This window comes from Lonchura striata, chromosome 3, assembly GCF_046129695.1.
Source record: "Lonchura striata isolate bLonStr1 chromosome 3, bLonStr1.mat, whole genome shotgun sequence".
Taxonomy (NCBI): Eukaryota; Metazoa; Chordata; class Aves; order Passeriformes; family Estrildidae; genus Lonchura; species Lonchura striata.
Genome location: NC_134605.1, coordinates 19,414,903 through 19,440,442, shown reverse-complemented (window position 1 = coordinate 19,440,442; position 25,540 = coordinate 19,414,903). Strand labels below are relative to the sequence as shown.

The 25,540-nt window shown below is 44.3% G+C and overlaps 1 protein-coding gene across 1 annotated transcript; it reads left to right on the top strand.

Moving 5' to 3' along the window:
- The first annotated feature begins 10,015 nt into the window (after window positions 1-10,015).
- On the top strand, window positions 10,016-22,190 carry YPEL5 (yippee like 5). Its single transcript, XM_021534870.2, has 3 exons — window positions 10,016-10,105; window positions 18,342-18,514; window positions 20,028-22,190. The coding sequence occupies exons 2-3, from the start codon at window positions 18,374-18,376 to the stop codon at window positions 20,250-20,252; spliced, it is 366 nt and encodes a 121-aa protein (XP_021390545.1). The 5' UTR covers window positions 10,016-10,105; window positions 18,342-18,373; the 3' UTR covers window positions 20,253-22,190.
- Window positions 22,191-25,540: the final 3,350 nt, after the last annotated feature.

The following is a 25,540-nucleotide window of genomic DNA, read 5'->3' as shown; positions in this document are numbered from 1 at the left end:
CAAAGCTTAAAATAGGAAAGATATGGAAAATATCTGTGAACAAAGCTTGGAATTTATTTCCTCGGTGCTCTAGAGAGTGTAAGGCAACGTGCAATGTGTGCAAGTAGGTCCCCAGAGCCTGCAGGCACAGTAAGAACAGGGCACAGGAGAAAGAACCTGCACTTATTCACACCACATCTCTGTGTGTGCTGCTTCTGTACTTGGAAGGGCTGTTTATGCCTGACATCTTTGCCGGGATATAACCAATTCCTTCACCTCCCATCTACTTAAGGACATGAGTTTGAATAGAAAAACAGTTGAGATGTATTTCTACCATCACACAGAGCACTAAAGGTGATTTTCTTGTAGGACTAACAGCAAAGGTCTTGCATTTTGCCAGCCTTTTTTTTGGCATGGACTCATTTGAGTGCCATCTGGAGACTTCCTCACAGGTAGCCTCTTCTTCCTTCCCAAGCCACAGCTCAGTCTTGCTACAGCTCCAGCAGTTATACAGAAAACTACCAGGAGAGCAATGTCAGGAAATTATTTCCTATATTTGCCTTTCCACTTGACATAGGCTGATTTCTAGAAAGGAGGAAAAACACCAGTGTTAGTTGGAAAGTTGAGTCCTGCTCAGATGATAGGAAAAAATTCCTCGATGCTGTGGCTCTGAGAGCTGGTGTCATGAGCCAAAATCTGATTTATAAACTGTCCTGTCTCATGTTGAGTATTTATAATTCTACAACGCTCTCCCAGAGAGGAGGGATAGCATAACTTAGCCCAGGCTTAAATGACTCCACAAAAAGCAAAGCAGTGGTGAATCAAGCCACGCACAGCAAGGACAAAAAGCCTGTCAGAAAAGTCCCAAATGCTGGTTTGCTTCAGGCAAGAAAACCATTGACTTATGATACTGCGGTTTGATATGCATAAAAGGTCTCATTTGTAAGGTGGTCTCCTGCCTTAACAAAGCACCTCAGGCTATTTTCAAGTGGTTTCTACACACAGTGATTTCAGCTCACTGTTTGCTCCGTTTGCTTACTTTAAGCAGTGGTGACAAGATAAATATCTCTGGGTTCCAATTTACTTTATGTTTCTCAGGTTTGTCAAGGCACTATTTAGACTATTGTGTTGAACAGCTGACTCCGAGCTGGAGCTTGTCCCTGCCTACATGCAAATGAACGATCAGATTGTGGGTTTGGGCCAAAGAACCGGGGAACACGTTAAACAAACTGCAGAGCAGTAATTCAATAGCTAGGACAGGGCTAAGTATCATCTGCCCTCAGGTGGGATGAATCAACTGTAGACAGAGCTATGCCACACAAAAGGAGATCTCTCAGGTCACCCAAGGTAAAACTCCGCGATTAATGAAGTCTCGATTAACTCAAATCGATCATTTAACAACTATCCCTTGTTCTGTCCCAATGTATTTGCGCATCGGGAAAGGGCGGGGAGGGCCACGCAGTGAGTCACAGCACACGGACACCCACCCCCTGCCCGGAGAGCCACCGTGCTCCTTTTGCAGCAGCAAACGGCAAGGTTTAGTGACAGTGAGCCAGCAAAGATGCCACTATGTGGGCTGCCCTTGAAGGGCTGTGTGGCAACCTACCGTGGCTCATGTGTGCATCACTGTCCCTGAAGTTAGGCATGTGGGCAGGAGTGCTGTGTCACACGCTATCAATAGCCACTAACAGCGCCTTCGGAAACCAGGGATAATTAACAACCACAGAAAACTCACCTGCTGACACATGGTTCAGCTCTCCTTTCTCAGCTACTGATCAGGTGCTCAAGTGAATTTGCCAGGGAAAAAAGCTTTTCCTGGTGTTTCAAGCTGATTCAACAGATTTATTCATTTAATCCATTTATTGGCTCTGTCATTTTGCTTTCCTGCCCCTAGTTCTGAGCTGTTCCTTGTGTTTAATCAGCTCCTATTTTTTCATGTGTGTCATTGGATTTATCTTGTTTGCTCGCTATTTTGGGGGAAGGAGTACTGCACTGATCTATTCCTTTGGGAGCTATCCACAACAAGTATTCCAAACAGAAACACATTTGCTCCTGACTTACTTGACCTGGGAGAAACCAGCTCCCTTTGCCCACAGGCAGTTACACTTGTCTGCATTCTGTGAGCATCTGAGTTTGCTTCTCAGCTTAAGGGAGCAAGAGAAGGAAAAAAAAACAACCCCCAGACAAAGCTGAAATGCCCAGCTGGTTTGCCTACCTGCTTTTATCTGTCAGGGGAGGAGAAGCATGGATGGGCTCATGAAATCACTACTGAATTGATACTGGGAGACAGGAAAAGAGGAAAACACAGGTCAATTGAGTATCAAGTTTAAAAGCATCCCAGTCCTTGTGATGTGCTTCTTGAATTAGTTTGTTCTCAACTATCTAAAATTGGATCTTCCCAAAGTGAGTTAGAAGCTGCCAAGTGTCTGCATGATTTTTATGGGCAAAAATCTTCAAGGGATTGGAATGATATCAGTGTTTCTCTTGCTAACTGATTAGATTTGAACCTGAGATTCCACCAGACTGAGGTCAGTACATTTCCATGGACAAAAGTCACACTAAATTATAATAGCTGAGTTTTTGAAAAAACAGAATTAGGAAATTCCAATGTAAGTGCTGTACTGCAAGGAATTCAAATGAATTTGTTCCTGTGGTCCACTTCCTCGTGCCATTCTACCTTTAAAATATAGTCATGGCTCTGAGGTTACTCAAAGACCTTACTGGACCCTCACCAGCAGCTGTGTTTAGCTCTTGTGGGACCATGTGCTACCCCTGAGAGCCCTGCCTGTGCTGGCTCTGCCTCTAGCTGCTGCCCTCTTGGTATGTCAGGCCATTGCTGTGCCCTGGCAAATACTCTAGAGGCTGTTTTCCACCATGTGGCTTTCAAGAGCTAAGAGTAGTTAATTAGTTCAGTCTAACAAGTCTTTCCAAACTTGATTGGTGTAGATTTTAATAGGGTACCTGTGAAGGTCCATTTGTTTTTTGCTGTTTAGAGGCTCGTGTAGCCTCCCACATTCCAGGCTGAGGCAGCACTATGAGCTAAGTCCTTATTGCCTAAGTCTCTCTGAAATGAATGGGAGTCAGGCACCTACATTATGCCTTTTGGAAATCTGTCTAAACACTGTAATAATAATGAATAGCTGTCACATTAGCAGATACCTAGAAGCTTGACTAATAATGATGCAACAACAGTATGATGAAATACTCTTCCATGTTTTATTGGCAAGTGACCGGGGTGTTTTACTCCTTTGTTCCTGCTTTGTCCATCTCTTTCCCTAAAGACTTCTTCAAGGATCTAGGCTGCCATGCCCTCCACCCTGTGATGGAGTGTACAGGTCCCATATCAAGTGGTCACAGCTGCAGCTCAGCTCCCTGCACTGTTGATGCCCTGTTGCCTGCTTGTGTTGCACTTGTTAATGCATAATCATGTGTGAAGGCAAATATCCCCCTCACGTCACACCCTGCAAACCTAGGAAGGGACCTTGCTCACCTCTGTGAAATGTCAGCAAACTGCATGTGGAGTCCCAGTGAAATGAGAAAACTGAATCAGGCATATTGAGGGTTGCTTACATGAGTCCTGTGAGCCCACCTGAGCTTAAATCTGTAGTCATTCTTATTCTTGTTCTTACCTGTTTCACTGGCTTATGAGTGACTCAGGCTGCCTAAAAGGGACTAAAAGTCCCTTGCTATTGTAACTCAGAGCCTGCCCTGCACAAGGCCAGTCACATGTGCTGAATAATTGCATTACTCACCATATAAGCAACTGGCCACATGAAAACCCTCAAGCACCCTTCCTTTGGGTTCTTATCCAAAATGAGCCTGGAAAGCAAACAAATGGAAGACTTTTCCTTGTACTCCTGGCCTAACCCTGCCAGTCGCCCTCTGGCAGGACAAGGGGCTTCAGATCATTTGCTTGTACTCTCTTGTACTCCTGATTTTTATCCCTGCAGCAAGAACTGCATTGCTTACTCAGCTTAGCAGACTACTTGAAAATCTTTGTCTGATACTGGGTGTTCTGATGTAAGATCTGCAGAGACCTTCCTCCTTTTTTTCACTATTGTACCTGGGAAGGAAAGAAATCCTTTTTCACTTCTGTGAAGGTTTCAGGAATGCCCTGGAATAAACCACGGATCATCTCTCTCAGGCTGCCCCAGAGGCACATCAGTGTTTACTCAGCTGTGCAGCTGGGCTCTAGGGACAGCCCCCTCTCAGAGCTCTGAAGCACTTGCAGAAGGGGAGCTGGGCATTTTCTATTTCCTCAGGTGCGGGCTCCTCTCACACGCTTCACTTGCTGAAACACATTGTCCCTGCAGGGAGTGGTGCCACTCACGTGTCATGGCTGCCAGACAGAAACCAGATGTGAACCTTACTCAAAGTTTCTCCATCCTGGAGACTGGTGTTAGACACGGACACACATCTGCTGAGCTCTCCTCCTGGTCTCACATGCATTGTGCCTTCACTGATTGACTGACAATGACCAAGGATTAGCAGGGTGTCAAAAGGATCACAAAACAAGTCTCTACCCCAACATTTCGGTGATATGGATGAAGCTGTTTATTGGGTAGATTTCCAGGTCCTGTCCCCTTCCCTTGCATGTCCTGTCTCCCCTTTTTATGTAGGCCACCTGTTTCTTCCCCCAGGCTCTGCTTGCCTTTTTCACTCTGCTCCCTCTGAATTTAGCATCTTTGATAAATGTCTTTGGGTAGATATCTGTGACCAAAAGAGAGTAGTAAGCCTAGAGTGGGGCCGGCTGTTTTCCTTTACACAGGCTCACCTTTGACACTCAGAAGTGTGCCTCCTAAGCAGGGGGTGGTACTGTTAAAAGACTGAAAGCAATACTGAATTGGCTTCAAGACCTTTGAGGAAATGCTATGTTGGCTGAGGCTGGGAAACTCCACCCAGAGCTCCAGGAACAGCGAATGGAAAAGACTAACAATACTACAAAGATTTCGTCTCACTTCCCGGTCTGTGACAATTGTAACAAACCAGTTTCATCTCTTGGTAAATGCAACCAAAAACAAAACAGTTATGGGAATTCATCTGGGCCTCAGGTGTGTGTACATTTATGCATTCCCAAGTTAGTAGATTCCTCTAATTATATAAAAAACCCAGCAATCCAGTGCAGACATTAAAGTGTCCTGTTCTGTACAGGCTCTGAATGTCTCTGCATGGGGCCCTTTCTAGTCCAATCTGTCTTTGTACTCACCCAGCGCTCACAAACAATAGGGACAGCCCAGACTGTCTGATGAAGTCCACGTGGGTTGGAGTAGCTGCTCTCTCCTGAACTGTTTATCTCCTGGTAGAGAGCTGTTGTGATGTTTTTCTGTGACAATGGAATGGTTTTTACTTTCTCAGATGAGGATACCAGCTCCCTTGAAATCACCTCCTATAAAACACAGGGGAGTTGGCAGGTGGCTCATTGCATCAGCTGGGTCAGTGGGTCACCACCCCATGACATCTTCACTCAAACACATGTGCATCAATCCAAGCCCTTGTGTGGAGGAAGTGGCATAATCAGATGGCTGTCATCCATGAGTTGCACACCAGACAAAATCTCCCCCACAGGAAAGTGATAACATATGTGATCTTGCAGAGCATTGCCACTGGACAGGATTTGGGAGACAGGACTAGAAGACTTAAACCTGAAAATCCTCCTAATTTCAGTAACTCCTTCACTGTGGAGGACAAAAAAGAGAAGGCTTAGCAATGAAAAACCCTTCAAGATCCTTGCCCCACTGTGGTGTCTTTGTGTCACCATCCATCCTACTTAGCAACTTGGCTTTCTTTGCTGGGCATGGCAGTGAGGGTTGCTGCAACAGTGCCTGGCTTTGGGTGCTCTATGTCCGGGCTGCTTGTTCCTGCAGGATACCATCCTGCATTCCCTGGCACCAGGCCTGCTTACTGACTCCATTCCTGATGTCTTAATAATGGCGTGGAAATTCAAAGTCCCTCTTCAGGCATTACGTGCTTTCTCTGATATGGCTCCTGGGTCTTTTGGGGTTTTTAACTTAAACACCTTTTAAAATCTGGCCAACAGCTACTAGGCATGGTGACAGGGTAATGAGACCAGCTCTGTCATCATGGAGAGGGTGCGGAGGAACTGCTTCATCACTGACCTTCATCTTTTGATGTTGAGATTAACTGTAGAAATCATTTCCCCTGGCAAAAAATACAACATCTGAAAAAGTATCTGTAAGTAGGACTTGTGCCTGTGTCAGCTTTCAGTTGAGCCAAAAGCAGTAAGAGTCTGCTTGTGATATCAAATTAAAGACAATTATTTTTGTGTGTGTCTGTAGGCTTACCTTATGAGAATGAAGCTGCTGCCTGCACCATCTCCTCTGAAAAGAGCAGGCTATCAGTAGCCACTGCCAAATAACAAGAGCAGCTCGTGGGATGAACCCAGCCTTTGATGTGAGGCAAAGCTGAGAAGGCACAGGGGGGGCAGTGAGGAGTCACGCTGTCTCCCAGAGAGATCACAGCCTGTAAGCCTGGCTCTGTATTTCAGCTGCCTCCTCTCTGCTGACAGAAATCCTGGGCATGGAAGGAACAGCAATGGAAAATCCCACTGCATCATTGTCCCACCTCAGGCATGCCTGGTTTGGTAGGCTAGACTATGCCACACAGGAATCCACAAGTGTACCAAAAGATTATTAGTGGTTCTGGAGAAGGAGCAGGAACAAAAATTACTGAGCTGTTTTTCTTTTTAAAGGAAGAAGACATACACAAGCAGCCCCCAAGCCCTGACACTCATTCAGTGGGGTGTAACCAGGTCCTGCTGAATTCCATTGAAGTTTTGTCACAGGCTTTTATTAGATTAATATGTTGGTTGTTGAGTTTCACTACACAGTTCTGTCTGAGATTGTGATTAATTCCTCACTTTCCAATTATCTCTGAAATACTTCCTATAAAGTTGCTCACAGCATTGAGAAATGGCTTTAGATGGGGCAAATATTAAAGATGGGTTGGGTGTGAACATCTCTCCTTTCTCTGGTTCGTTAAGTTCGTTAAGTTCCAGATCTAACATAGCCTTTTTTGCTCAGAAGTGCTGCAGAGAAGACTGGCTCCTCCAGAGTAATTTGAGGTATTGTGATATGAATCAGCTGTGGAAAAGGCCTAGGGTCATCCCAAAACCTGGCATAAGAAGTAAAGGAGCAAACTGCTGACTGCACTGCATTTCCCTATGTCAGAGGAGAATTAATTAATGTTTCAGGCTGCTTTGAAAATTAAAAGTGCCATGTGGTACAATATTGCTGATCCTGTTTTTCACCCTGTAGCTGACACGTAGCATGTCCCTTACAGGCTAATTGGAAATTGCTTTTGGTATTTTTAGCGTTTTTCAGCAGAGCTGCTACAGCCTGCTGCTTTGTTCTATTAAACGTGCCCTACCTCACCCTCCCCTACCCCCCCTTCCTCTAAGCTCCTCTGTGAGGGAAATAAAAACATCAGTCCCTGGCACCATCTGTCAAGTACAGGCTAATCCATTCTCTGCTTGTCTCATGGTCAATTTGGTTTCTCTCTGATTGGTACAGCTACCCTTGTTATTATTGAGAAATTAATTCTGTTCATAGGTTTGGGCTTTGCTTTGTTTTCGTGGTAATATTTATTGTGATGATTGAAATATTCAGACATACAATCCCTACATATGCCCAGACTGGAGAAGGGTACTTAAGCAAGCCTGCAACCCCCCAGTAAAGCAGGGAGCATCGCTCTGCCCCTTCTTTCTCCAGAGGGAAAACGAGGCAGGAAGAACCAGCTTGCCCCGGGATGTGCGGGTGCCTCAGCAGCAGAGCTGAGCAGGGAGCTCACAGGGCCACAGATAAGACCCAGTGCTGACTAAAGCACCACTGTTTGACTCTCTTTCTGCTGTTTTGGCTTTGTTTATGGTGATCTCCATGGGAGCTGTGCAGAGATGAGTAAGACATGGACCTTTGTATAGCTCCTATGACGAGATGAAGCAGATCCACCAGGGACACAGCTCGTGCAAGCCCAGCAAGGAACAGCAGCAGATCAGGTCAGCCTGTTAACAAAGAGGGCATGTTGGATCAGTTATTTCCTCCATTTGCTGGTGGTAAATGGGACCCCAGGCACAGCTTTATGGCTTCCTTCTAATATTCTCAGTACTTCTGCTGTCCCTGTGCCATTAACTAAGTGATTGCTGTCTGATGGACTGCTCTAACACCTTTCACTCCCCTTCCAGGATCTAAAGAGAGGCTGATGAGAGGCCAGTGAGAAATGTCAGTGCTCAGCTCTGCTCAGGATCAGGCCAGAGCTGACCATACAGAAGAGATCTGATTTTCTGGAGGCCTGTCCAAAGCAAACAGCAGCTCTTAGCACATTGATGTTGACCTGTCACTGGCTATCTACCCTCACACAGGCTGTTGTGTTCTCTTCTGCCTCGTCATTTCTTTTTATGAAAGAATCCATGCAAAAGAAAGACACAGGCTGAAGAACAGCTGGGTGTGTAAGCAGGTGCTGTGTGCTGTACATTCACAGAGATGTCCCTCTGCCTCTGTGTGAAATTACCAAAGAACCCTGCTGACTCATTCCTTCCTGCCATTACTGCAGTTCCTCTGGTGATCCCACATGGATAGACCCAGGAGTGAAAATACTTTCTCCAGAACACACATCCTCAAAATGGCATGGCTTGCCCCATAGAAGGAAAGAACGCCTTTTTGCATCTCTTTTTTATAACCAACAATTCAAAAGGATTTTTTTTTTCATTCTATTTTGTCCAACACCATTATTTGCCAAGAAGGCAGTGTGTGAGCACTTAAAACTGGCAGGGAACTGACAGCTCTTGCAAACAATGGCCAAGAACTGCCACACTTTGCCTTATTCTCCTCTGATCTTTTATCTCTACAGTGGGCAGTGTTTAAGGTATCCCACCAAGATTTCAATGTGAATGCCCTAAAAGTCTGCAAACAGCATAAGTCACAGCTTCACTGAGGGGGAAATGTCACCAAAAGCCATTTCTGTGCCTTTCTACACCTCCAGCCCTCACAGGCCCCATAGAGTAGTGAAGTTCACAGCCAGGGCAGGCCAAATCCCTAAGAATGCAGGTGCCTGGAGACAGGACTCCCCTTCCTCCCATCCAGGCCTATGCAATGTGCTCTTGGAGTGTAGGGAGGTGTTGGGTGGCACTGGCACTCATCTCCCCTAGGAGTGGGAATTTCTGCCAGGCTGTGAGGGAGGCAGGGGGGTCTGGGAGGCTGGTAGAGGGAGAGTGGAAGGCACCAGGCTCAGGGCAGTGGCTGACAGGTGCCTGGGAAATGGAACTTGGCAGGTGGGGAAGGGCTGAGCACTGCCATAAGGCTCCAGCTTTGGCTCTGGCACTGGCTCCAGACCTGGCTCCATCTCCAGCTCTGGCCCTGCCTCCAGCCCCCCCAACAGCTGGGCTGCAGCACCGAGCACTGCCCTGGCCCTGTCCTCAGCACTGGTGGCAGTACTGTGCTCAGTTCCGAGCCTCTCATTTTAGAGGGGACATTGAGGTGCCTAAGTGTGGCCAGCAAAGGGCAACAAGGCTCGTGAAGGGTGTAGAAAACGCATCTTGTGAGCAATGGCTGAGGGAGCTGGGGTTACCTGAGGGGATGCTGTAGGGAGGTGGGGGCCGGGCTTCTCTGACCTGTCTGCAGTGACAGGACCAGAGGAAATGGCCTTAAACTGAGATAGCAGAGATACGGATTGGACAGAAAAAATTGTCATTGTTAGGGTGGTGAGGCATTGGAATAGGTCACTATCCCTGAAGGTGTTCAGGAGGCTTCTGGACATGGCGCTGGGTGGTGTAGTGTAGCGATTTAGGGGTTACCGTGGTAGTGCCAGGTGGGCGATCAGACTAGATGACATTAAAAGTCTCTTCCCACCTCGATGATTCTGTCATTCTGCAACTCTACAATTCTGCCCTTCCGCGATTCCGCGATTCCGTGCCCCGGCGTGCCCCGCCGGGCGCGGCCGTGAGGCGACCCGGGGCGGGGCGGAGCCTCGGCGGCAGCGCGGGGGCGGGGCGGGGCCTCGCCGCCTGATTGACCGGCGGGGCGGGGCCGCGGCGGGGCGGAGCCGCGCGGCCGAGCCGGAGCGCCGGGGCCGACACCGGGCACGGAGCCGCCGCCAGCGCCGCTCCCGCAGCCAGGTAACCGGGCGGGGGCCGCGCTCGCCCCGCGCTACCCGGGGAGCCCGGGGCGGCAGGGGAGGGAGGTGGCGGCCGCCGCGCCGCGGCGCTGTCTGTCGGGCCGCGGCGGAGCCCCGGGCGAGCCGCTCCGCTCCGGCGACGGGCGCGGAGGGGGGCAGCGGTCGGCCCTGCCTGACCCGGTGCGTTACCGGCGCCGCCGCGAAGCACCGGCCTTCCCCCACCGCGTCCCCTTCTCCGTCAGCGTCTCCCAGCGCCGCCCAGCCTTCCCGGCGGGGGCCGGCACCGAGCACCCCCTCCCCGTCGCCGCCGACACAACTTCCTCCCCCGGCCCGGCACCGGGCAACTTTTCGGGCCGGTTCTTGTGCGGAGCCCCGGGCGGGTGGGCGCGGGGCCGTGCCCGGGAGCGGGGGCGGCTCGGGGACGGGGGTCGGCGGTGGGCCCCGGGCACGGCCCCTCGGTGCGGCGGAGGCGGCGGCGTTGCCTCCCCGTCAGCTGTTTCCTGCTGTTTGTTGTCAGGGCTCCTGCGCTCCCGGCAGCGCCCGGCGGCGGGGGGGCGGGGGCACGGGACGAGCCGGGCCGGCCCCGGTTGGCTGCGCGCGCCCCCGTGACGGCGCGCGGGCCGGGCCGGGCCGGGCCCCGCCCCCGCGCGCGCGCGGCTTTGTGTGTGCGCGGCACCGGCGCCGGGCTCGGCACCGACACCGGGCTCGGCACCGGCGCCCCCGCAGCGCCGCCCGCGGTTCCCGCTGCGGAGGTTCCGCGGGGGTTGGGCCGCCCTGCCCCGTGGCGCTGGGGGTGGCGGCGTCGCCTGACACATCGCCCTTCTCCGCGGGCGGAGGTGCCGCTTGCTGAGCGCCGGCCGGCGGAGCGGCCCCGCGCCCCCGCCGCACCGGCGCCTCCCGCGGGAGCTGTCACCGGCCCGGCCGTGGTGCCTGTGTGCTTTGTGGACGTGCTCGCGGCTGGCTCGTTTGCCTGCTAGCGCTTAGGCTGGGGTTTTCCCCGCGGAAGTATGGATTCCCAGGGAGCTGAAATACTCTGCCGGCGCTTTTGCGCTTTGGGAAAGGTTCTAAGTCAAAGCAAAAATGAATGTGAAGACCGTCTTCTGTCTGCTTCATTTGTTGCTCTCTGCACAGCCCTCAGCTGTACTATGCAAGCAGATGTAGATTAAATTAATCCAGCGTGTTTATTTAATAATAAAGGCCCTGCTGTGGACTGATATGGCCATAGAATTTAATAAATTATTTGTCCTTGGTTTCTTTAAACAATAAACACGGGTTTAGGGTTAGATTGAGGGAATAACAAAGCAAGTACACATGGTCTTATGAGAGCGAAACAGGGCAGGGCTCTTTCTAAAGTGGTATCACAGAACAGCTCTTGATGTCAGCAACTAATGGCTCTGGATGAACCATTATCTTAACTAATGTTTATGACTGAAAGGAAGGGAACTTGCTCTCCAGTTGTAAATATTCCCTCACGTGACCGTATGTAACTGCTGTATATAAAATCCTATATGTATTTTTATATTGAGCCTCTTTCTGGATGGCTGAATTCAAATCGCGTGTGTGACAAACAAAACTGTCAGTTTTTAAGTGCTGCTCACTTCTTCTAAAGTAGTCTTTAAAAATACTGTGTGGAGGCCTCTGTCATCTGCTACTTTCACTTCCATAGTTACAGAATTACTTAGAGATGCAGGACTTACTGTTTGTATATAGATTTTAATAATGACGAGTGAGTTTCAAATGTGGCTGCCAAGTGTGTAAGGACAAATGAAACTGCATCTCAAAGCCCAGCAGAGAAGATGACAAGAACAGCCTGTATTTGTTATTTGTTACACACTGAGCGCTGAACACATATTTATATATCTGAATTTAACATAGTAATCATCACAGGCTTGAAGGGATGTTGTCCAAGTCAGGTCATTGGTTCATGTTTGTTTACCAACATTTGACCTCTGTTGCAATCTTGGTTGCTCAGCTCTCACTGAAATACGTAATTCCCTTAAGCAAGATTTAAATTAAAAATTACTTGTTAAATGTGAAGACGAAATGCCTGTACACAGTGGATTTTTGTTAGCAAGGTGATCTCTAACTTTGGAGCCTTTACCTACCTTTAGGACCTTTCTAGTTAATAGAAAAATCTCTTGGTGATGTGCACTTAGTGTATTAGCACCCTTTCTGCCAGCTGGATGTCGCTGGTTTGGATGATGGTTGTCTTTACACCATTTCTTAAAAGGCTGTTTATGGGATTTCATTTTTAATGACTCATGAAATCAGTGATGTCTTTGGATGAAGTTTTGTATCATTTCAGCACTTAATGAAAACAGAAAATGTGTAGTTTAGCTTTCTGAAAGTTGCAGAATGGATTCATAGACAAAAGTTGTCTCAACTGCTTAAGTAGTATAAGATTAAATGTATTACAAAATAAGGAAATACAGCTTTCTTAAAAACAGTGGAGTAATTAGGAAGGGGAAAGGAAGAAAATGAAGGGAAAAGGAAGCAGGGAAGCAGTTCTAGCTGGTTTTGGATTCTGTGTAGTGGTGAAAAAGAAAATTAATCCGAGTCTGATACCATTTGTAAACTAATACTTTTATATGTTATCTAGCAGGAGCATTGTGAGTGTTTAAGTTACTCTGTGGGAGATGCTGAGATAGGAGGGCTGTATGAGAAACAAGCACCCATCTGTGTGCCTCTGTTCTCTGTAAATGTGAAACAAAGTATGCTAGATTAGTGTTTGAGTGCACCAATATGACATAAACAAATTTAAATGGCAGTGTCCCAGTTCTTGCCTTACCCAGGAAAAATTGCAGCTTGCAATAGGAAATGATCTACTGCAACCTGCAATACAAAATTACACTGCTGCAACTTGCACAAGGGTGTTTTCATCCTGCAAGGCAGCTTGTTGTTGGTGGGCACTGTGCCCTGCATCTGGGCTTTGCCAAAGCCTCTTCTCTCATTGGACTGTATTAAGTTCCCTTCACAGTTTGCTACAATAGTTAGATGGTTCTAAAGATCACAGTATGCTGGTCCAGTTCAGTTTCTCTCCACATTTGCCTACATGTGGTGGTTTCAATTCTGCATGTAGGCAGAGGCCAGGCCTTGTTTACTCGGACAGTCACAGAAGTTGATGGTGGAGTTTGGATCTCCGACCTCCTAAGAGACTGAGCACGTGTGTATTTTTGGATGTGCCCCCACCTGTGAGCAGGGAAACCTGGGAAGGTAAGGACTAAGTTGTATTTTTTTATTTTTTCCTTTATGATTCTTTAACATTTTGTCTTGTGCAGGTGTGCTAAGAATTCTCTCTTCTCTTTTGTCCATCCCTGAGATAGGAAGAGGAAGCTGAAGCCCAGTTCCTGAGGTGCCATGATGAAGTTTCAGCCTGGTTTTATGGTAAGTACATCTTGAGAATGTTTCGGTGTGCTTAGACCCTTTCTCAGAGGGTAGAGAATGCTTATTTGCTCACAAAGGAAAATGTTTTTAGTTGGTAAAATAGTGCAAGAGAGGCGGTCAAAGTTCTTTGTCCTTTAACTAGCAGCTGTTCTCTGTTGTAGATGTGAACGCAGTAGATGGTGCTGAAGCAACGCTGAGGCTCCTCCTGTGAAATATCCAAGTCCAGTGTGTATAGAGAAAGTGCTTGCTGGCTCTCCCAAGTGTTGACGGTCCTGTGTCTTCAAGAGATGCATTCCAGGACAAGAAAACACTGACTGTTAGTTTTAAAGATGTTAATAAATAATTCTTTGTGTTACTTTTTCATTCTTTATTGATGGTGCAGGTAGGCAGATAAGGTAATACAAATCCAACCAAGTGGTGCTTCAGGTGGTATTTAACCTATTGAATATCAGTCCTTTGATATGGTTGTTGCTCAGTATTGCTGAAATCAACACTGAATGTGTTTGGGGAGTTTGGGAGCTACTGCTCTGGGCATACATATTATAGCACTCAGTGCCTGTGTTTTGTGTCTGTCCGTGTACTCACTGGGAGAAGCATGCAGGGAGGAAGCCTTTCACAGAGATTGTGAAGTGGTATCAAGGTTTATGCTGTCAGAATAATGTACTGTCAAAATCATGCAGTGTCAGCAAGCCTGACCTGCTAGGTAATATGAGCTGTCATTGATTGCTCTCCTAAAGGTCCTCTCAGGAAGGTGGCCTGGTTACTGAGTAATGGAAGTGTCATCATCTCTCAGTTCATGAAGTACTCCTCTCTTGGACCTGGGGAGATTGGACAAGCAATAGATATTTAATATCCAATTAAGGAAAGTAAATAAATCTACCTTTCTTACATTGCAGCCATTCAATTAATCTAATCACTTGTGTTTGGTAATTTGCATGAAAGCAAGAGCACTAGAACTTCTTCACTGATACATACCCAGGAAAGAATGCTTAGCTGATTTTAAAAGTGAAATCATAGGCCAAAAAAACATCTGTTTTTTCCTCAGCATTTAGTTTTATGAATAACCAAGATCCTGGTCCACTACTTCTGAAAATACTGCTGGTAGCATGAAGGAATTTGTGGGGTAGTGTCACTTTCTGGAGCTGTAAGTAGCATTAGGGAACCTGACTGGTTCTCTGGACCAGTGGAAGTTATTTTTTGTGTTTTCTAGTGCGAGTAGTGGATGAATGGCCAAGTGCACTTATTATATTTTCCTTCCCCTGTTTGGAAGATCTTAAGCTTTAGAAATGCTTTTGTGTTTCACAATTCTTTGGCTTCTCCTCATTTGAGAGAGCCCTCCCACTGCCTATCAAAAGCCTATAAGTGGCTTTTTCAGATCATTTATGCATGTGTGAACACAAATGGACGCCCGCACCTTTCCCATTGGTAGTGAAACTATAGGGAAAAAAGCCTGCAGAGTTAACTTGGCTGACTTTGTACACAACACTTCTGTTTGTAAGGGACAGGAGCCTGAGAGCAACGGAAAATTGCTTTCCCCTTGTTCTGTTGTGCTTCTGTTTTTTTCCTGTGTGCACTAAGTATACCCTACAGGATTCAGCATCCTTACATAAGGAGAGAAGAGTCTTTATCCATAGCAAGTACCTTCTGCTGGGTCTTATAAGTGAATGCTATGTTTTTAGCTTGGGGGAAGAAAAAGGAAGCAGAAACCGTGAAATGATTCCAAATTGAAATCAGTTTCTCTATTTTACAGGAGAGGAAAAAAAGCAGAATTTCCATGTTAGGTATTTTAGAAAATCCATTATAAAGTGTGGCATTTTAAGTCTGCATTGTTAGCAGTCGTTTTGTAATTTTTCCCTACTTTATACTGCTGTGAGCAGTAACATAAAGACTAATGTAAAGTGAGTAGTTTTATAGTGCTTCAGCTGGGCCCTCACAAATTCATTAAATTCAACAATCAAACCTGAGGTCAGAGGTAGCTGTAGCCTGCTATGTATGTTGACTGAAGTCTACCAGGTGGTAGTTAAGTGTAGAGGTTACTTTGAAAAAGTTAGACACTGGTAACCTTACAGTATTTTAGTAGTTTCTTAAGAAAATGTACAAAAAATCTACATTGTTTTGACTGTTACAGTGCTGACTGTATAATTTAATTTTCTAAATTTTTTGAATGTGTATTATTTCAAGAATATAGATTGCCTTATGCACTGTGTTCTGAAAAATGTGTTCTGGTACCGGTTGGTTTATTAGATTCTGCTGTAACTTTAGGTTACTTTCAGCTCTTTAAGGTGACATAAATATGTGAGGATTTTAGGCCTTGTATTAGTAGGTAGATTTTTCAGCTTTACGTCTTTGAATATATTTATTTATTCATTTATTTTAACTTTTGAGATCTTTGGGACTCAAGACTTCAGTCCATGCCGTAATGCCGTATCCAGAAGAAATACATTTGAATGTTGCTGTGACTTCTAACTTGCATGTTAGAATTGCACTAGAATTGTGCTCCCTTCTGAAGTATTTAATTTCCATTGTTAACGTCTCTGGACTACTGCTTTTCTGAGGGCACTGACATGAATTATGATTTTAGGCAGGTGATGCACTTGCATTTGAAGCGTTTAGGTGCATTTTTCAAAATGTCAGGCTGTGCAGGGTCAGTCTGTGTAAAGGATCTGTTCTGGACAACAAGCTCTGTGTTTGTGTTGCTCTTGGTGAGATAGGGGCGGGTTTGGATTTATGTTACCTTCTAAAAGTACTGACAGGGTGGGCATTGTGTTTACTCTGAAATAAATACCCCTTTGGATGCTGATTCCACATTTACTGTAACTTACAATCAGTTAATGGTTTTGAATCCACAATACAATCAGCACAAATATAACATTATCCAAAATTAGGAAGAATGCCACATGGGCCTAGGCCAAGTGCCTTATGGGCATATATTTTACCATTGCCTTAGTTGCTTGTATTTGTGGTTTCTTCTGGCTGGAGACTTTTACTGGTACTTGTTTATTCACACTTATTGTCTCTTGATTTTCCTTCATTCTGTCACTATTCTTTTTTTTTTTTTTTTCCTTTGGTTGCTGGGAAAGATAAAGGCATATTAGAAAGGTATAAAGCTCAGAGAAATCTTAAGTGAAAATGCTGTCTGTATTTTGAGTGGAATCGCACCTCTAACACTCAGACCTGTTTTATTTATCCTTTGAAAAAGAAAAATGGGTATTATATCACCTTTAAAAGGAAGAGTCGTGACATTGCTTTTAATTTTTATGTATCCTTCAGATGGGATGCAGAAGATTAATAGTGATTTGAAAAATCTGAATGTAAGGAACCTGAGCTAAAATATTTCTGTTCAATATTAGGAACCTTTTTTGTTTCCTCACATTGTAAGAAAACAAAGTGTGAAATAAAGCAATTGGAAAAAAAATCATTATGTCAGTGATTTCTGATTTTTAGATGTAAAAATGGTGTGTTAAGCTCCGTGTTTGTAGGTGCAAGTTTTAGTCCTTTTGTTTTGTGCATGTCAAGAGTAGGCTTTAAGAAACTGATCCCCTAAAACTTGAAATGAGTTTAAATTAGGTATTTGTGCTTCTTAACAGTGTTTGACTTAGAGTATTCAATTAGATGAGCACGAAATTTGGTTGACGTCTCTATGAACGGCACAGTCTCCTGCTCTGAAAAGTAAAACCCACACAATTCTAATATTGCAGTGTTTCAGATTTACTTTCCATTGCTCTGCGTGACAAAAGCAGAGACAATGCACTTTTCTGATTCCACAACTGAAGCATAAATGGAGGTACATTTAACTTGTTTAACTATAGAAGTTTAGTCTTAAAACTTCTGCAGTTGAAAGGGAAATAACATCATAATTCAATTCCTTTGTCATGTTATATTATCCTTTGTGATTTAAGTTGCTGGCTATACGTTCTGTGCCTACTCACTAGTTAACTTTGAGTAATTTATGTTAGTTAGTGTGAAGTTGGTGAGACATTTTAATTCTCCTAAGCAGTGAAGAGGCTGATTTATCAGGCAGTGCAAGTCATCTGCTGTAAAGTTTTTAAACTGTTTTTTTTTCTCATTGGAGTTGCTGAGGTATTTTAGTCATGAGGCTTTGGAAATACCTTGGATAAATGGCACAGTATTTTGTATTTGGATTAGACAACTTTAAACATTTGTATGTAAAACTGTCTGGTGTAAAGACTGGGTGTATTGTTTATTATGTGAAATAGCATCCAAACCTTTCCTGTGTTGGTGTGTATATGAAATAAAGAAGTGTCAAGTCAAATACAGCAACGAGGGTGCTATACCAACATTCTGAGTGGTGGTGTTGTGTGATCATGTGTCATAAATTGTGCAATGGGGAAATGACATAATAAATATGTATTATAAAAAGTGGGGGTGACTTGGGAAAATTAAGCTATAATTGTCTTGGTGACTCAGTGTAATTCTCAGTGTTTCATTTCTTAGTGCTGACTAAGATGAGTGAGTTGTTGGGAATGTACTGAAATAGAATTTCAGTATTGTGTTAAAGGAAGTGTCAGTTTCTGAGTTTAGGAACTGCAGGGGCTAGTAGGGGGTCTGCAAAAGCCTGAACTGTATTTTAAAGGTTTCAGTTTGTGTTTTTCCCATTTAATGTAATTAGTTTGTATTTAAGTCATCTTATTGGTAAAATGGTCACTTTGGGAAATAACTTGTCTTGATGAGAGGCAGACTGTAAGTTCAGCAATTCACCAACAGAGGAACAACTTTGAGCCATCATTAGCTGAATTGGTTTGAAGAATACTCTGCCACATATATGGGATGTTCGGAGTTTCAATTTTTTTGCTCTAATGCTTTTTTAATATGATGTGTTTTTTTGCTTTCAGGTATTGAGTATAAACTTCCATAAGTTCTAAAAATGGGAAGAATTTTTTTGGATCATATTGGTGGCACTCGCCTGTTCTCCTGTGCAAACTGCGACACAATCCTGACCAACCGCTCCGAGCTCATCTCCACTCGCTTCACAGGGGCCACAGGAAGAGCCTTTCTTTTTAACAAGGTTGGTAAGCTGGAAGAACTGCTATTTACTTTTGAAAAATTAGTTTGTGGGATATGAATCTGTCATAAGATCAAAAAAACTTCTTTGCTAAAGTGTTGTGTAATTACTGTTTTAATTTTTTTAAAAATTTTTGTCTTTGAAGTCAAATTTGACATTTACTGTTGATGGGAAACTTAGCTGAATTATTTTTGTCTGAAATACTGAAAGACTATAAAGAAAACTGGGTATATAGAGGCACCAGGCCAAAATGTATGGAGTTTTAACTTCAGAGACTTCTGTAATATGTACCTCAAATTCACTCTGAGAGTATCTGGTGTCTGTCAAAGGGTTCCAAAGGTTTTTTCCCTTTTATGCAGTTAAAAAAAAGTCTAGATAATATTTTGTTTAATTTCTGAAACGCATTTAATTTAATCGTAGTCTGGCAACTTAAGTTGCCAGTCTATCACAATCTTTTTTACAGGCAATAATACTCTGGTTTCATTTAAGAGTTTTCAATTGATCCGATTCAATAGATCAAAATACAGAAGTTATAATTTTTTAGTGAACTGTAGGATTATTTATTAACCTTGCATAAAGACTTGTCCATTAGATTAATTGAAAAAAATTATAATTGTCCTTTGCTTTCTTGTAGAGTTCCTGGTCATATAATGCTTGGTGTATTTTAGTTTTGCTTTTTCTTACAAGCCGTTTGGCCATGGGCAGAGTTGATTGAGACATCAGTAGTGTCTTAACTATGTTTTGCTCTGGGACTTCTCCCAAATCTTATCAGTAGTGAGAGATTTCTTCCTCATCCAATAAACTCTGGATCCTGGAGTTCAAATTGTTTTAATGTTAAATAGCGGGGTTTAAGTACACTTTGAGTTTTTGCATTTCTGCAGTCAGAAGCTGTACATTTGAACTGGTCAGGTGCAAAGCTGAGAAAGTAGTATTGTCCCATCTTTTAGAATCTGCATATCAGCAGTTTTTCAATGAAGTAAACATCCCGATTTTGTGGTGATGCTGCAAAAGAAGTTAAAAGTATATTTAAAATGCTGATATAGCACACAAAAAGGTGCATGTTTTGTGTCTACGTTCTCAGCCACTGACCCTGGCTTTTTCTTAGGTAATTATTTCAAAAGCACCACAAGATTTTTAAGGAAGTATCTCTTTTAATATTTTGTTTCTGAGTTCTGGGACTTGGTGATTACATCAGCTGCTAGAAATGGGTTTGCATACATTACAACTGGATTAATACAAATTTACAAGCTGTTCACTGGGAGAGTCTCGCCCAGAGTTGAACACAGCATATTTTGTGATAGTAATCCATGTCTCTCATTTAAAATGTAGGGTTTTACATCGTTGTGAAGCACATCTTTAAATGTGTTACCCTCTCAGGAAGGAGATTTTTTACACTGCATTTTCAGTTTGTGTGCGGTGCCACGGGCTCTTCCCTTCTAAGCCACTAGTGCTTTAGCAGGTTTCCCCTTGGCAGACTAATCCTCTGTGTTCCCTGTGCGCTGTGTGTTTGTCCCAGGTGGTCAATCTGCAGTACAGTGAAGTTCAGGATCGGGTCATGCTCACCGGCCGCCACATGGTGCGGGACGTGAGCTGCAAGAACTGCAACAGCAAACTGGGCTGGATCTATGAGTTTGCCACTGAAGACAGCCAGCGCTACAAGGAAGGCCGCGTTATCCTGGAAAGAGCCTTGGTCCGGGAGAGCGAAGGCTTCGAGGAGCACGTTCCATCCGACAATTCCTGAAGAGGCTCTAGTCTCTTCTCAGGTTCTCTTCAATTGAAACTCCAATGTAATAAAATCAACAAAAAAATCTGCTTACATACACTGTCACCTTAGCATCAGAGTCGGATTCATGGACTACAAAATGGGAGAGATTGTGAGAATATTTCAGATGGAACTTTACTTTCTTTATTCCTTTTATATTTTACTTTCCCTCCAGCAGCTGTTTGTAGAAAGAATGTTGTGCAGATGCTGTAACTTCTCTCTTTCATTTACATCTGTTAGATTTTCTGAGATTGTATCTTAAGGTACAGTGGGCTAAAAGGAAAATAATTGCAAGATTTGTCTTTTGTTGGAGAGAAATTCAGTGAGGTTTTTCCTTTTTAGTTTGCACAAACTGATGGCAGCATCAAATTATTTTAAAACTATGATGTTTTTTTAAAAGTATATTCCAACTTTTGGCTTAAGTTTTTAGTTAGGTTTTTGGTTTTTTGGGTTTTTTGACCCAGCCTTTTCACCTGGTTTGGTAGCTAAAGTGAAGAGATCCGAATTTGTGCTGAGTGCTAAAGGTTCAGTGTTGGTACAGCTTGGGCTGGCCCATGTGCCATATTCTTGTTGAGGTTGATTGGTAGCACAGAGCCCATTATTTCTTGTCATTCTTGACCCAAAGATGTCACCATTCCTTGTTTATTCGTGAAGTCCCATTCACCATGTAAACTGGTGTTGATTGGAAACTATCCTTGAAATAGGGTGAAATTGCTTGGCTTTTTTTAACTTTAACAGATGTAACTTATGAGCATAGTAATAATATAAAGTAATAGCTGTCTGTTTAGTCCTGCATTGCTTACAAATCCAGCTGTGTTTGTAATGATAGGGATCCACTGAGAAACTACTATTTCAGTAGTAATTTTTTTTCGTTTCTCTACTAATCTCATTAAGTTAGACAGGGAATTGCAAATCTTAATTCTTCAAGTGGCTTTCTTTAAACCCAGAACCTCCTATGTTAAACACAGCTGTTGTGTAAAAGGAGAAGATTGCCAGCATGTTTGTTCATGCGTAGAGTTATGCAATCTGCATCTCTTGAAAAGATTAACTTAAACAGCTTGTTTTCAAATGCTGCTTCTGGTGTTGAAACCTTTATCTTTCAACTTTGTTGAACGTTTTCATTGTGATGTTATGTTTTTATCTTTCTGGGCAGCAGTACATGTCAGCCTAGCAGTAACTAGTGACTTGGATTCCTGCTTTGTTCTTGTAGAGGTCAGCTCTGTTTAAAACAGTGATCTTGCTTGCCTTTTTTAGCAAAAATGCTCTTCATTAACTTAACTCAAGGGTGCCCAAAAAATTTCATTGTGTCTTAAGCCATAAGCTAGGATCTCAAGGGCTGAAATTTATTTGAATGTTAGATATGTATTATTTCTTATCCAAGATATGAGTTGGTTCTGGTTTTTTTCCTTATTGGATAAATTGTGGTCAACGTGAATTAAGTTACCCACAGACGCAGGAAAAGGGGAGAACCCCACCCAGCTAAATGGGTCTGGGTTCTGACCTTTCAGAGTAACTTTTCTTCTCTAGCCACAGCTCCATATCTGAAACCAAGATGTGGAGGGTGACTATGCAGAGTATTTTTCTTAATTTTTTTTTTGGTTGCCAAGTGGCAAGTTGGACACCCCTGACTTGAATCTACTGCCTCTTTCATGTAAAGGTAGCTTTGTTCTAGAAATGTCACATAGAAAGAAAACAGAGTAGATCACATACCAGAGCTGTGCTTGAATCAAGCTGCTTAAACAATAGTGTACTTGTGCCTCAAATTAATCAGTTTTTGCACTGAGTACAGTAGTACCCCATTATCTTGTACTTCTGTCCTTCACAGACCCTGGAAGCACCATTAGCATGGTTCTCTGCAGTACTTTTCTTGTACCTCTGACATTACAGTACAATAAAGTATGTTTTGTCCTGAACTGATCTTTGCTGTTCTTTTAGAGTTATTGTCACGGAGTCTGTCAGCCAAAATCGCCTAACCCATCTTTCATTCCTTGTGTTAAGTTTCTGCAGCACAGTGACAAGCTGTTGATGAGCATCCCTTTCTGTATTGGTGGTAAAAGAGTTCTGTTGATTTTGGAAGGTGCCAAGTAGAGCTTCACGCATACCACTTTGACACTTAAAAGCCTTCAATTTACTCCTGTTAAAGAGAAAACAAGAAATGTCTCGTTTTATGGAATTCTGGGTGCCAAATGTCTTTCCATGACTTTGAAAAGACAGCAAGCTAAGCAAAAATCCACCTTCTTCAAGAAACTTGAGGTTTTGGCTTCTGAAATGGCTTGGGAATTAATGAATTGGGTATTATGTATCCAGACTCCTGTGACTTTTTCCTTTGTGTTCAAATGTTAGGCAGAAACCTGCCAGCAGCTGGTCAACTTCTAAAGCTGAAGATCTGAGATGAAAGAATCATTCTGTTGGTGTGATGGAGACTGGGACTCTTATTCTAATTTACATTAAGACCATTTTGGTAGAATGTTGGTGTGAGATGCTAAAAATTACTTTTCACAAAGCCTTTGATTTGAAAAACACACATGAAGTGAATTCTTCAAAATCCCATGAGGCTTAAGCAAATTCTATGCATCTTTAAAACAGTAGACTTGGGCTGGTTGTTTTAACTTACATGCCGTTCCTTTCTGTATCACTTTTGATGACTCTGGGAGAGTTTAGCCTCCTATATTTTGGCTGCTCCTCCTTGAGACATTTGGTGTGTGAACACAGATAACTTATCTGTGGGGAACAAGGCTATTGCTTGCAGCACATCTGGAGACGGAGGAGACATTGCTATTTGGTGTTAGCTGCAATTTAGTAGTAGTGCAGTAGCCAGGGATTCTCAGATGAGGGCTTGCACAGGAAAATGTGCCACTGCAGTGATCTTTTGCCTGGCATCTGGTGGGGCCTGAGGTAAAGAAAGAAGGGATCAAGGAAAGTGCAATGCACAACATAGTGCATCTTGCATTCCTGGAGGCCTCAGAATTTGTGCTCGTAGGCTGCAGATTGGGCCAGCAGTGGTGCTGTGACATTTTCATGACATGGGCTGGATTAGAGTTCATGTCACCCATGCTGTGATCTCATCCTGTGGGTGTACTCGAAACTGAAATACTTCCTTGCTACTGTTTCAGCAAAACAGAGCTTTGGGAAGAGAAAAAGATTGGATGGTGTGTTTGTGAAGTGTAAAAGCATTTTACTTGTGCTCTCCAGGGATGTTAGAAGAACTTTTGAAATTACATACATGTCTTGTGGCTGTGTCAAAAAAAGTTGCCTTATGTGGCACTCTGGGTTTGGCTGTGGGCCACAGTGTTATTCTTACTCCTTTTGGTATTTGGCCAGCAGATCTTTTCCCCCATCCTACCCATTTTTATTGTCTTTGATTTTGTCTGTAGTGATTGTTGCACCTTTTGTGTAGAATTAATGCATCTTAAGGACTTGGGGAAGTGCCTGCTTTTGGCAATATTATATGGTCTTTTCTACTATCCTGTACTATCCCTGTACTATACCAGTACAATGGATTAGTTGTTGCAGCTCAGAGGGATCTATGGATTGTCTATTCCATTGTCTCCCTGCTGAGGAGGGATTAGCTTAGAGATGTACTCAATGAGAGTGCATTCTTGGGATGGAGTTCCTTAGCAGGATTTCTTATTGTAGCCAAAAGTACATCAGAGAGATACGATTTAGGTCACGGAAGTAGAACACTTGAAAAATGCCAGCTTTCCAACGGATTGGGTAGTACATGGTTATCCTGTCCCTACATATGTGCAGCTTGGGGATGAAAGTGGCATGTGATCTACAAGAGCAAGGATCATCACCCTTTTATATGGTATGCATTGAACTTGTAGCTACAGCCTCCATCCCACCACTCCTAACTCTGGACTGGTGGACTTTTTATTACTTTTGTTTCCAAAGGCAATTTGAAAATTAACTTTCTGATGTGCATTTAAGTGGAAAAACTAAAAATGAGATTAAGTATTTGTAATTGCTGGCTTCTTCATGACTTGAACTGGGACCATCCTTTGGTGCAGTAATCATCACTACTTAAGCTCCAGGGCTGACTGCTGCTTAACCAGTAGCTGGAGGAAGCTTTTCAGTGAAAAGAAAGCTGAGCAGATGGCAGATTAAGGCTTCAGATTTGATGTAAAGTTTCAGTATGGGACAGAGAATTTTATTTTTAGTTTGTATGCTAGTTCTGGTTTGGTTGAGGCAGTTGTGTGTTTTTGTTTTGGTTGGGGTTTGTATTTTTTCCCTTCTGGTATGTGGAGTTGGTGAATTTCCTGCTCCATGTAGGACTTTACAGGAAGAAACCCGAAGTTGAAAATTACATATTTTCTGTCCAGGCTGCCTGACTCTTGCTTCCAGGTTCGTGAGCTTGGGAAGGTTCCTGTTCCATGCATACTCCCTGTCAAGGAGAGGGCAGCACCACGATTCATGTGCCACATTCCTAAGAAAGGGAGGAGCAGGGGAGGCAGCTTTCTGTCTCACTCTGCTTCATTTGCTCTGTCAGCTGCAGGTAAGCTCAGGGCTTCTGGAAGCTTTGGCTGCCTTCAAAAACAAACCAGAGGCACAAAAAAACAGCAGCTTCTTACACGCAGTCCAGTGCAAATTTAGGATGTAAATTTCTAGTGTTATTCCTAAAAGCAGACACAAAACCATTCCCCCCGTAAGACTCACTTCAGCAGCACTGGTATTTTTATGTCAGAAGGCTGAAGGAGAAGGTGGGGGAGGCTTGCCACAGGGAGTGAGGGGAAAGCAAAGGCAGATAAAGATGCTCTGCCAGAGGATTTGCTGTTACTTGCCGGCAGTGTTGATGCTTAGATATCGGCTCCAAGTGCCTTGGGGAAGGTGATGCTCATCTTTGGCTCCTGTACCTGTCTCCTCCTTTTTGATCCCTTCTCTCCCTGTTCTCTGCACCCCAATGTGCTTTGTTCCTCCTGCAGTCTGTGCTTTCGCCGCTCGTCACCTCCCCACACTGCCACTGGCTCCGCTCTGTCCTTCCTGCCCTGCTGCTCGCATCCCTGCGGGGTTTTCAGCCGCTGACCCTGTTCGTCCCCGCAGGCTGCGGTTCTGGTGCCGGCTCCGCTCTCGCTGCCGGCGGTGACAGCGCTGCTGGTGGCGCGGCGAGCCGGGGACAGGAGGGGCTGTGCCGGGCTGATTCCCCGGGCTGCCATGCCCGCAGCGCACACAGCCCTGCCAGCACACTGATCAGGGGTTCATCCCTGCCCTGGTGCTGCCGGCGGGCCGTGCAGAGCACGCACACACGCGGAGTGCCCCCGCTGCTCTCT

Bases quoted from the DNA above. Each gene is read 5' to 3' on its own strand.
- YPEL5 (XM_021534870.2), top strand. From the start codon at position 18,374: ATGGGAAGAATTTTTTTGGATCATATTGGTGGCACTCGCCTGTTCTCC. The intron at 18,515-20,027 runs GTTGGTAAGCTG...TGTTTGTCCCAG, and splicing joins GAGCCTTTCTTTTTAACAAG to GTGGTCAATCTGCAGTACAG.